This window comes from Polyodon spathula, chromosome 6, assembly GCF_017654505.1.
Source record: "Polyodon spathula isolate WHYD16114869_AA chromosome 6, ASM1765450v1, whole genome shotgun sequence".
NCBI lineage: Eukaryota > Metazoa > Chordata > Actinopteri > Acipenseriformes > Polyodontidae > Polyodon > Polyodon spathula.
Window position 1 is genome coordinate 44,574,598 of NC_054539.1, and position 13,261 is coordinate 44,587,858.

The window sequence follows — 13,261 nt, forward strand, 5'->3', positions numbered from 1 at the left end:
AAGCAATGCTAATGTACAGGTAAGTAAGCTGGGCTGAGGTGAGTGGGGGATGGAGGGGGGTGATGCTGGGACGCCAGAATCACTGTTGAGCCCTCTTGAGGTGTCGTGGGCTAGTCAACGAAACACTGAGGACGGAAGGTGCCCACTTGAAGACCCCAGAGATGTACCCTACTTAGCTCAATCCAGACAGTTGTCATGCTGATGCACTGGGGAGACCGCACCGGGTTGATCCCTGGAGCCAGCATCGCAGCCGTTGTGTGTGCTGATGCGCTGGGGAGGCAAAATGAGCAGATCCCTGGAGCTGGCATTACACTTCAGCAATCAACACCAAATAGAAGGATACCTAAATCATCAGATGGAGAACAATGCAAATGGATGGAGATGCAGATGGATCACATTAGTTTACTGCAAAGCTATGTCTTAGTTGGTGCTTATCTTGGCAAGAGCAGAGTTCAAATCAGCATGAAGTTCAACACCTACTCTCATGTAATGGAAATCAAAATCTATTTAAACGGCTGGCATGAATGATTAAGAGGAGGTTTTGATTTAGAGTGTGCTCTTCCATTAGGATGTTCTTTCATTTGGTAGGCTATAAAAAAGGCCAGAACAACTTTTTGATGAGCAGTTTAAAAGCAAAAAAATATACCTGAGCAGAAAGCCCAACATTATGTTTTTGTATCCCAGTGGGTAGCCGGAGACGCTTTGAAGCCTGCATGTAGTGTCTGGAGTACCGGTACTGGATAACTATTTTAATATTGTCCTACAATATAGCATGTATTACAATGCAACATTCATGCCATTCCCAACTAGCAGAAAGCAAAAACAGATGTACCTATTATAGATATTCTGCGAACACCACATTTTTGCCTATTGAACAATTTTAACCTTTTTTTTTTTTTTTTTTTTTACTATAGTCACATCTACAGGCTCCAACAGCAGTGAAAACAGATCAGTTTTGTAGATGACAAACCCAGAGCAGAGCACCCTAAAGTTAATACTGTCTCCATGTAGCACCATGATCCCAAAACGAAGTTGTGGCGATGCAGGCAGTGACACAGGGCACTCTGGCAGCAGGTGTAGCGGCTGCTGAGGTTGGCCCGGCAGTAGCTCTGCTGACTGGAGCCAATGGAAGCTCCTCCCCCACAATTAGGGAATGACCACACCTGTGATTACATGATTTAACCCCATCCCTCAAGCTAAACGATGCTCATTATCAAAGCTAATTAAAAAGTCACACAAATTAAAATTGAGGATTTCACTTTTCACCATCAACTAAGGAATTTTCTGGAACTAATGGGAGTCAGATGTCATTCTGTGATGGAGTGGAAAAACTATGAAACACAAATACAATCTTTTCACAGGGAGAGCAAAGTAGAGTATATTATGTATACAAAACAGGTTCAGACACAAGTAGTTCAGCAATAATTATAAAGATGTATTGTTCTTGTACAACTCTGACTCTCTTTTGCACAAAAGGCTCTTTATTGTTTTGCAGGTACACAGAAACACCCGTTTAAAGTTAAATGTATGTTTTTCTTATTGTACCTATTAAAAGGGCCTAGTTGATGGGTTTATACTACAGGTGCCAAAATGTCAGTTTTCACAAATAACTGGGCTTTTGTTTATTGAAAACATAACATGGTTTCTAAAGGAAAGGTTTCTTTGGTTGGACACAGTAGATATTTAGTCACTTTTGAATTCACTTCATAACACAGTTACGTAGATCTGGTTAAACATCAACTGTGCATCTCTTTTTTTTTTTTTTACAATTCTCTCAACTAAAACAAATAACTTAAAATGACTTTAAATCACTGCTTCACACAGTTAAACAACTACATTCTTAGTTGCTGTTTTATTTCTCTCTGGATTATAGTACCATTTAAAATATTTTTCGTATTCCATCAAGCTAGGATATTCATCCACATTAAATTGTATATTAATGTCTGAAATCATGATTATCTTTACTTTGAATTAGATTTGTGGTAGCGAACAAGAAAAAAAAAAATTAAGACAACCATACATTTGATTTTGAATGCCAGTATACTTTCCTTAAAACAAAAGTAAGTAGTGCAGCAGGCCATTGATAAGCTTGCATTGTGAAATTACAGCCTTCATGTTCCAGTAATGCATCAAAATAACTCACTCTGAATGCCTCTTTACACCCACCAAACCTAATGTTACCAAGCTTGGAAACAACTGGCCCTTGACCAATGGAATGCTGAAGCTTGAAAAAGGTCAATTTTCCTCCCTAATACCACAGAAGCACAAATGCCAATTCAACACTCAATGTGGGTTCCCATCCAAGATTGCCAACTAGCCGTGAGCAATATTTCATCACATCTTCATTACTCACCCTGCACTCCAAGCGGCAGTGCTTTTACTAAGCTAGCCACCAGGGGCTGCAAATTAACTTTTGAGTTTTAAGCTTTTTACTTTCTTTAAAAAAGTTCCATCATAAAACTTCAATGAAAAGAACAGGGCCTTGCGTAACAGAAGTGGCATTGGCCAAAAATTTCCCTTGCAGTAACTCATCTAAAAAAAAGTTATGTTAATGTTTGAACTTCTGCTTTTGTCTGCATCACAGGTTTTTTGTTGAGTTGTACCTTAACTGAAGTTTTTAAAAGGATTATTATTTATAACACCCTCCTTTTATAAATTAGTGGTAAACACGTTCCCCTGGAGGCATAAATGGAATGCGGCTACAGCACACAATTTCAAACATTCCCAACAATTACTATGTTCTTATTAAGTTTATAGTATCTTCTGTGGGGTACTTTTTCAAAACACATACTTTTTGTAAATAGTAGATAGTATTATTAAAAAGCAGTGCTTTCAAGCTGAGGAAAGTATTTCTCACCTAAGAAGGCTTGAATATCCTGTGAGGACTCCAAAGTGCATCGGCAGCATCGAAGAACTATCACACCGCCAAGAACACAGTCTTCACTGGCTAAGAAGGGTGAGCCTGAAAGAAAGACACAACAAGCTTACTTAACACTCCATTATTTATTTGAGGTAAAACCGCAGTATAAAAAATTAGTCAACATTTTCAGCTTGCACTGGTGAAGGAGTCAAAGACAAAACTTACAAGAGCCAGGCTGAGCTACGCCTGTCAGATACAAATAAAAAAAACTCAAGATCCACTTTGTCACTTTGACCTTTAAAACAGGTGGGAATTGGTTTCCAAAATATGCCTTCCATCGTTACACGGCCTGAACAACTAATACAATAAAACCTGCCAAGAGCGACCACTCACGGGAGTTATCCAAAGTGGTCACTTGTAAGAGATGGTCTCTCATCAAAGGTCAGCTGTAAAATCGACACTTTTCCGATGTACAAAAAGGCTACTACTTTCCTATTAAATTTTAATCGCGTGCTTCAAAAAGCATCCCACTACACTAGCTTCTCTTTTTTTTAAAATTAACTTCACATACAGTATACAGTACAGTACTGTATTTAAAAACTCTTGGTGGGTTTATTAACATTTATGTTAATCAAAACAGGAAATTCAGTACTAATGCAGTGCTTATTTTCTAGACTGTGAAGTTATACAAACATTATCAAAAAGACCAAAATGTTCTCAAAAAATTTGTCTGGTTTCAGTCTACTGGACCTTGACTCATAAAACTGGCAAGGCTTCTGCCTTCCGTCATAACAAGTTTAGGATTTGTGTTGTAAAGCTGTGATATTGCTTTAACACGTTGCTCCAGTGTAGGAAACACTTTAGGTTTGCTTTTTTTTAGCTTTAAACTTTAACTTACAGTAGGGTACACCTTTGCTTTCAACAAATTCACATTCAAGTTCAAGTTCCGGTTCTGGTTCACATTCACATTGAGTATGAAGCCGTATAATGCAGTTACGGTAAGAAGCAAACGAAAAAACTTTTTGCTGTAAACTTCAAAGAAACACAGACAGATAAGCAGAGATTGGTTTCTCCTACAGGTTTGTTTTTATGGATGGGAGTAAGAAAATGTGGTCGTGGTCGCAGATGACAGGTGGTCGCTCTTCACAGTGAAATTATAGGGGAAAAACATTCCATAGTCTCTGCAAGTAATCGCTCATGACAGGTGGTTGCCAAGGCAGGTTTTACTGTATGTCCATTACTATTACTGGCAATAGGAATTCCATTCCCACCCTGCCTCCGCATTGATTACTATCTGTTCCCAAATCTGATAAACCTAAAATATATTGGAAAGAGCAGTGCTCATCAGTGTCGTCCATCAGTGGCTTCAAGTCTGCACCACAAGCTGGCAGTCAGATTAGACAAGTGTGTTACTGGGCAGCTCCAGTATAAAAAACATGCAGTATGCACATTTCAATTATTTTTCACAACTTTTTATTATTTGGTATTTTTTAAAGCCACTATAATGGAAGTGTCATAAGTAAAATGTAATAAAGGACCTGGAAAGTATCTTTTCAGCATGTCCTTTCGAAATTTGAAGCGGCTTGATTTTATATCGTCATCAGTCTTCATAGCTGCCACTAGTTTACACAATTAACTCTTCTTGCTAGCAGATTCCAGATGGAGTTATCCAAATGCTTTAGATTCTGAGAATGTAGGCACAATGTCTTACAAGGTGTCAAAATTTGGTCATTGTGGTCCACTTCTATCAGTTCCTACTCCCCCCCCCCCCCCCCCCCCCCCACCTCCTATAATTCTATTTTGAGGGGGGTGAAGAAAAAAAAAAAACACAACCAACTTAATATGGCTGACATTGCTTACTCAAAATAATTGCACATTAAATTGAATTTGCTTATGAATTGCAAAACAGTTTTACATCATTCTCCACCCAGTAAAACGTGTTGGCGTCCTTTTTTCTTGTACATAAAGTGTTTGCTCTATCTCTGAATCAACGTCAGCCGTTTGTATTTGTAGCTCATAAATTAACAATATTTAAAGAAAATAAATAAATAAATAAATAAATAAAAGGCTGTCAATAAATCGCAGTTCACTTCTGTGAACACGTAAATTCTTTTTAGACACACGTTAATCTGTGTCTCGACCCTCACAGCATACCGCAATTCATTTCCTGCGGTACTATGTTCCGAGTGCTTACAACACAGTAAGTGCAGTCTGAATAGAAAGTTAGTCACGGAACTATATTATGGAGCAAAGCACTAAAAGTGAAGGACTTATGAATGGGAAGTGTTTTTTTTTTTTTACTTTGACCGTTCATTGGATAGACTGTTACTTCCAGTATCACATAATGCATCTAGTCTGCTGTAAACACGCCTTTGTTTTATTTAGATGTTTTCAAGTTATACAAAATAATGAAACACCCTTTTAAAGGACAGTGATAAGAAAATATACACTTTAATTATAAATGCAGTAAATGGAGTAATAAACTGGCTTCATCGTGACTGAGCAGTTGGGTCAAACAATTTAAGAGCAAATGCTGGAGTTTTTCTGTATAATTCCATGTACATAAATATAAAACCATAAAGAGGGACCAACAAAATGAATCCAGAAATAAGAAAACACAATATTTATGATGCACTGTTTTTTGGATGATGTTAATAATAATAATATTAATAATAATATCAGTAATAAAACAAATTAGAATCAGATAGATGCAGTAATTTTATCAATTAAATATGTGATTAAAACCAAGATTAACCAAGATTTTAAAAATAATTTTTTATATATATATAATTAGTGCATTGTTTGGTTAGTGTTGGTGGTGGTTGGCTGGGATGGGGTTTATTCCTATCCTAGCCAAAAACATGTGCAAAATGTGGCTGGAGTCTTTATTGAATAATTGATGATGAATTAGGCTCCAGCCACATGGGGTATATCCTTTGCTTGGGGTGGTGTGTTTGGAAGGAGGTATGTGAGAGAGCAGGGAAGCACGAAACAAAAAGAAATGAAAAAGTGAGTCTAAAAACAAAAGTAAAACTAAAAACTAGGATTAGAGAATCGGTGAAGGCAACTGCCCAGCCTGACCTCAATATTGTTTTGTTGTATGTGTTGCAAGACTTGTTTGTTCAAAGCTTTTATTTGGCTCTGTGAGCAGTGTTTTTGTTTGCACAACCTTTTTATTTTTTGTTTTGTTTAACAAATACGCGCACCAGCGCTTTATCCGTCTACATGTCTGCCTCTCAGTCAACTGCTTGGTCTGGGACGTCACTGTTCGCCTACCCCGTCACAATATACTGTATATAGTTTTTAAAATCGCTCAACAGCCCTAAAATAAATAAATACACACACACACACACACACACACACAGACACAGACACACACACACACACCCATGTGCCACTGGTTTGTCTGTCAACTGCTACATAAAGAGATACAAATGTCTGAGACAGGCATTCCCTTGGCCTAGCGCCTGAGACCCCATAGGGAGTTAGTTGTACATCTCAGCTGTGAACATAATACACGCCTCTCAAAGCGACAGCTACAGACAGCTTTATAACGATCAGATATAAACGAACCGCACTTGTCCCCTGTTGGCTACCTCTCCTGTATTCTCCTGCCAAGCTGCTCTTAGACTTGTTCAAGATAACAGAAAGTGCACACTCTGGGGTTGTGGGAATACCAAGGAGGAAACAAATATAAATGGCCTGCTTTAAACCAATAAGGTAATTGTTATATAGAGGACAACTTGTATTCCACAGCCCTTAGCCCGTTTTTATGGAAACAGAAGGTCGCTTTAAGCTTGCAGAGCCTTGCTTGTATAGAATCACCTTATCCTGAATTAGGTTATCATAAATAAAGCTGGCTTTCAATGAAAGTACAACACTTATTGACTGTATAAAGTAACAATTCTGTGAAATTGTAAAAATTAGGCTCCTAACCTAGTCTGCACAGCCTGGCTACTGTATGTTAAGGCTGTGGATCCCAGAAGCAGGTATTATTAGTGATCCCTCAGCTGGGCTGGCATCAGGGGGGGTGCATGGAAAGCAACTGCACCCAGGCCCGGCCTTTGGGGGGCCCAGCCCTGAGTAAATTAATTTTTTTCAGAGCAGGTGCCGTCTAATCTACCGGGATTAGAAAAATGAACTGTAGCAAGGCAGTATTGGCGGACTGTCAATCAAAACACAAATCCACAAATCAGAGCACACAGATTGTTTATCTACAGGCGGGACGTAGAGCAAGCACTCTGGCAGTAGGTCAGTGTTCAGGTCAAATGATTGCTCTGCTTGTGATACTAAGCAACGGATGGTGGTAAAAATTCAGTATTTTAAAATTATATGCTTTTGAGCTATTAATTTGTTACGTGTGTTAATAAAATACAGTAGTAGTAGTAGTAGTAGCAGTAGTAGTAGTATCTTACTCACTGTCTCCCAATAGCTCCACTGGCAAAGCGATCGGTAAATATCACAGCTGCCTCTTGTACTCCCAGGGTATCGAATGACAGCATTTAACAGACATTATTGCATATGAGATGGCTTGAATATTAACAGAATTAAAACCTTTCCTGCATATACACATGCTCATTTACAGCAGGGGACAAAACTGCTATTTGAGATCCATCTATGACGCATTTCTTGCTCTAAAATCCCATGTACATTTACTTTCTTTATTTGAATGAATTCGCTTGCTTGCTTGTTTTTTTTCTTTTTTACTATTGAAACTCAATGTTAAGTGTGCACAGTAAATCCAAGATGCATGTCTGGGTTAATAATGAGCTGATTTCAGTACATTAAAAGGCTTTAATGGTTTTAAAAAAAAATGTTGAAATATCTTTGTTAGGTTAAAACTGATTAACACAAAATCCATTTACATTTGTTTCTGTTTAAAATATGTTGGACCACCGTAAGATTAGCAATCGGTGAGTCTGTAAATGCATCAAGAGAACTTTACTAGTAGTTTTGGCTAGTAGTATGAGCATCATTGTATGTTCTAATAGGATCTGAGAAGAAAATTGCTACTTGCGACTGCTGTCTGGCTGTTGTAGGATTCTGGTGATATTCGGCCATGTCGCAGCCATGCCAATGTTTTATGAAACCCAGTTTTTTTCTTTGCGAGGTGCTTACGATTGCTAATCGTCGCAAATCGCTTTTGTGAAACGGGCCCCAGGGCTGGGGAATACAGTGCTATTTAGTTAAACTTAAGTTAACTTGAAAGGGCTCCCTTCCATAACATACAGTAACACAAATTGAATACATCTTTTTTCCACATTTAACTGGCATCACATAAATTTAGACCTGTACAGAGCAATAAAACAAGAGCTTGAGTCAAGTTTGAGCGTCTCATTTTAGGTAGCAGGTTTTGCAACACGAGTAGCAGCCAAATCAAGACTACTGCCATCTTGTTATATTTAGCTAAAGCAAATTATAGTGAAGTTAGTTAACTTATAGTATAGTACTGCAGTGTACAGTACTTACAATCTTACTTCACAAATATTTTAACCCAGACAAAAATGTATTTCACACATGAAAAAATGCCCTTTTTTGTTTATTCAGTAAAATCTAAATGGTCACTACTTTTTAAATACCTATTGTGCCAGGCAGAATAGACTGTCAACCAAATGCTTCTCTGCCTAAAATGTCTGTAGCGCTACTATTTTAAACTTATGATCACTGAATGCCTACTTGCCCCAGTAATCTGGATATAGTGGGAAGCCCTTGTATGTATGACTCACATTTTTTTAACCAGTCTCACAGTTGAGATGAAACCTGAGTATAGGAATTTATAAGCCCATGTTCACAGCAGTTTTAGAACTTAGGTCATGGTTTATGTTTACTGATTGTTTAAAATTGTAGACATGTAGCTTTACCTATTCTATTATGGATTTGTGAAATATGTTTAATCTAGAGGGTGGTTAACACAGCCATGTGTGCTTGCAGATAATTATACTAGCAATTTGTTATAAAAATCTGTGTGTTTTTCCTTGCTTATTTTATTTAAAAAAAACACCTGTAAAAATCAGGGGTTTTATGAGAAACAACGTATATGGTATGCAACAGCAAATATAGGATTTTGCTCTGCAATATTCAATTTGTCAAATATTAAGTCTTTGAGAAACTTCAGGTTTGAAAGCTGTGTTGGGATCACAATGCTGTAACTCAATTTTTGCTTGGGTGTTTTGGTCTTATAAGTGATTAACATTTAGCTTAAATGTGTAGAAAAGTATACTAGCTACCATTTCAAGGTGAAACTCATTTGGTATTATGATTAGCATAAACCCTATACAATATGCGCATCTAACTCAGATTACGTATTTCTTTTAAAACCAAAAATGCAATCCTCTTCATTAAAAACTAATAACAAAATATTGTTTTGGCAAGGATCGCGTGTATGTATTTAAACATTACAATACATTTTGAGAAAATGAATAAACCCATTCATACAGCCATGTAAAAATCAAGGTGAAATTGCACAATACTTACTAATAAACTTATTTTGCATAGTCTCCAGCAAGGCATGGTGAGCATCTTCAGACTGCAAGGCAATTGAACATTCTCGGGCTAACATGGTTCGAACAAGGTGCTCTCCACAACCTAGGGAACAGAATTGTGGACAGGAATAAGATTCAAATCAGAAATCAGTTTTCAAATGTAGGGTAAAACATGTATCCCAGAAACCAGTATTATTAGTGGTCCCTGAGAACCAGGGCTGGGAAACATAGCACTGTTCAGTTCAACTGAGTTCAGCTGCAATGCTTCCTTTCCATAAAATACAGTAACAAATTGTATGCAACACATCAGTTTTCAATTTAGGTTAAAATGACAATTGAGGATTCAATAAAAGAGACCAGTAAGCAAAGAGAACAATTAAACTTGTCAACAATCATGATTCACACGATCTGCATCAATTAAAAACAGATATTATCATGAACCTGGTTCCCTGAAATAGAAATGCAACCACTGCCACATGGGTGTTTATCTCCTAAAGACCCAAAAACCTGAATATTCTACACCAAAGCTGCTCAGCCGAGCCTGTGACGCTGTCATATCTGCCCCTGAGGGTATAAAGGACTCCGCACACAGATCTCAGAGTCATTTTTCCTTCAAGGCTGCTGCAATCATGGACGCCGCAACCTTGAAGGGTAACGGTTACATTTCTATTTCAGGGAACCAGGGTTAAGATAATAACCTAACGTTCCCTTTCAAATATGAAATGTAACCATTACTGCATGGGTAAGTGTACCAAAAGCCGTCACAACAGCAATATTGCAGAATGATTGGAATGCTACAAGGCTAGGCCAAGAGGCTGCCTTGTCAGTTACCATATGGAACTCCAGTAACAAGTAACTAGGGCTAAAAAATTGAGGGGAGAGCTCACTTCTGTGCCTGTGTTGTAAGGGTTGACTCGGAAGCTGCCCTTAGCTGCCCTCTAGTAACAAAGCCAGGGTTTTGAGGATCCATGACATTCAATCTGTAGAACCTAGTGAATATATGGGGAGTAGCCCACACCGCTGCATTACAGATGCACCCTGGAATAAAGCCCATGAAGTTGCCATGCTCCTGATGGAATGGGCAGTGAGCTTCTCTGGAGGGAGCAAGTTGGTTCGCTCATAGGCAGGCCTGACTGAAACTCATTTGGACAGCCTCTGTTTAGACAGGGCTTGACCATGGGACCCATAGCAGGCAAAAAATTGATCGGACTGCTTCCAACTTTTCGTACTGTCAACATAGTGTGCCAGGGCCAGCACTGGGCTGGGCGTATGGAGCTGTCACTCCGTCAGACTGGAAAGGTGGTGGGTGGAAAGCCTCCAAAATTACACAGACTGGTTGACATGAAATTGTCTTCGGCAAAAAAGCAGGAGTGGTATGCGGAGGTCACTGCAAGCAAGAAAACTGCTTTAAGTGATAAAAATGTCAGCTCAGCTGAATGCAAGGGCTCAAATGGAGGCTTCATGAGCAAATCCAGCACAACGTTAAGTCTCTAGTGAGGAACAATATCCTTCATAAGCCGAAGCCTCTGAGCTCCTTTCAAAAATTGCCCTGCCAGGAAGGGAGCTCCTGGGGAGAGAGTCAATGTTGACATGGCAAGCAGAAATAGCTCCCAGATAGAGCTTTAAAGGTACAGGGAGATTTCCCCTCGTCAAACCGGTCCTGTAAAAATTGCAGTATAACAGCCATGGGACAAGGTCATAGGGTCTAATCCACGAGGCATACACCAACTCTGAAGGAAGCCCCACTTGTACCTATACTGGGAACATGTGGACGTTGCTCTGGCTTTCTGTTCATACTTGAAAGGGATACTTGAAAGGGAACAACTATGCACCAACCAGCGCTCCAGATAATGTTTTGGGTCTGGGAGTAACTTACCCTCTAATTTTAACACAGAGTAATATGTATTTTCATCAGTAATCTTGATAAATACTGTATAATTATTAATGGAAATGGGGTAGGTGTAGTCGATTAGGTATACGATGTGCACATGGCAAGCTGACATAGCTGCCGAATAGAGCTTTAAAAGTAGAGGGGGCTTTCCCCTCACCAAACCGGTCCTGCAAAAATTGCAGTATAACTGCCATGGGACAAGGTCATAGGGTCGAATCCACGAAGCAGACACCAAGTCTAGGTATACAATTAGGTAGTCGCCCACCCAGGGATGCCAAAATGTAGTGAAATACATATATACCTTATGAGTTCCACATAATGTAGAACCAGAATTCCCTTGACAATAATCAACAATCACACAACGTACCAGAAATATAAAAGATTTTCTTTGAGAACTAATCTAATATTGCAGAAAGGAAAGGAGACTGGTTACAGAGATATGCGTGAATGGTATACAGTTAATTTATTATTTAGTCAAACGAATACAATGACCAATACAATATTAGCACACATGGTTAATAGACTAATATTAATTATGGCTGATCACACAAAGTGTCTACTTTGGATTAATATTTTCAATACTCTTTTCTCGTTGCAACTGATCATGTTTCATATCAAATTCACAAGAATTAATTCAACTTCCCATTCAGAACGGAAACCAACATTCGAATAACTAATTTATCAAACTAGTTTTACTGTATTAATTTAGTTTAGCCGTGATCTACCAAACTAACCACTATGTTATTAACCTCAATTGATTCTATATTCAAATTAAGTCAGAAATGGGACAATGATCAAATTCTCAGCATTTATTAGTTACACATTTCAACAAACAAAATATATTTCTGGTACATTCTAAATCAATAAGTTACATTCTATTCCTAGAACAATTTATCCACTAACTTGATAGCATTAGCCACAGATAATTTCTCAAGTCATAAAATGTTTAATATTTGATATGTTGAATACTTATCGACTTTCAACAAAAGAAGTCAATCCTCTTTGGTGAACTCTGGAGCTTCTCCCATATCTCAAGGAAAGAAGACAGCACTTTGCTTGACGTATGCATTGTATTGCGTCGGATCGCAATAAACTGATCTCCAGCAGTCCTGCAACATTACCTTTAGCTTGTCAGAAGGTTTCCAACTGGAATGGGTTCCGTTGATCAGAAGTACTCACAGTTTAAAGAATGTGTCTGGGTTATTCCACGGCAAACACGTGGGACTTGGGTGTTTCGAATATTTCACTGAAGCAACACAAGTCGTTTTAATTACAAGTCACCTGGATTATCTGAGCGCAAGTGCACTTGAAAAGTTATTTAAGTTCATTTAAACAATCTTGGTTAGAATTATGGTACGGGATGCAGGTCTTAGAATCGGAAAGGCTGTTGGTTTCTCTTCAGTTTCTTTCTGTGTGAGTTGGTTCCAAGCAGTCTGCGACAGGGCCCATTGTGGGTCCTTGCAATTGTCCCGTCTGCTGGTTAGAGTTTACCGTGCAGAGCAGAGAGCTAGGCCCTCTTCAGAGCTGGTTTTTGCCTTCTACAGACATGACTTTAACCTTTTCGTATCTGATTCTATAACCAGCTAAGAGCAGATTTCAGAACAGATTTCACCTTCAGCACATAACTTTTATAGTCTGATTTTTACTTCAGTCTTTTTGAATTATACCTCAATTTAATTATACCTTAAATTTAAATTTCTAGTCCATGAGTAAACTCTTGGTGGTCTACAACTCCCAAAATTTGGTTTTGCAGTTCTAAGCAACACAACAAACAGCTCATGGTCATACTGAAATGTCATTCTGGGCCCGTGATCGGGTAAACACGATACGGCTTTCTGGGCCACCATAATTTGCAGTACAGCTTGTTAATGCATATCATTGGATATTCACTGCCTGTTTGTTTGTTTTTTCGTGTGACATCACTGAGACGGGCATTTAAGTTTTTAAAGGGCGGAGATATTATAAGCAGCAGAGAGAAACAAAAAATGACGCAAAAACTTGTTTACAGCTAAGAAAAAACAGGAAAAT

The 13,261-nt window shown here is 38.4% G+C and overlaps 1 protein-coding gene across 6 annotated transcripts in view; it reads right to left on the reverse strand.

Moving 5' to 3' along the window:
- tasp1 (taspase, threonine aspartase, 1) overlaps positions 1-13,261 on the reverse strand; it is an 89,601-nt gene that overhangs the window by 25,192 nt on the left and 51,148 nt on the right. For 5 of the 6 annotated variants that reach the window (XM_041252932.1, XM_041252935.1, XM_041252931.1 and 2 more), the window contains exons 11-12: positions 9,335-9,445; positions 2,858-2,962 (exon numbers count right to left, since the gene is read on the reverse strand). In XM_041252932.1, coding sequence (XP_041108866.1) covers positions 2,858-2,962; positions 9,335-9,445 — 216 coding nt within the window. Of the gene's footprint in view, positions 1-301; positions 344-2,857; positions 2,963-9,334; positions 9,446-13,261 lie in introns of those variants that run through there. The other variant, XM_041252936.1, reaches the window with a different exon arrangement.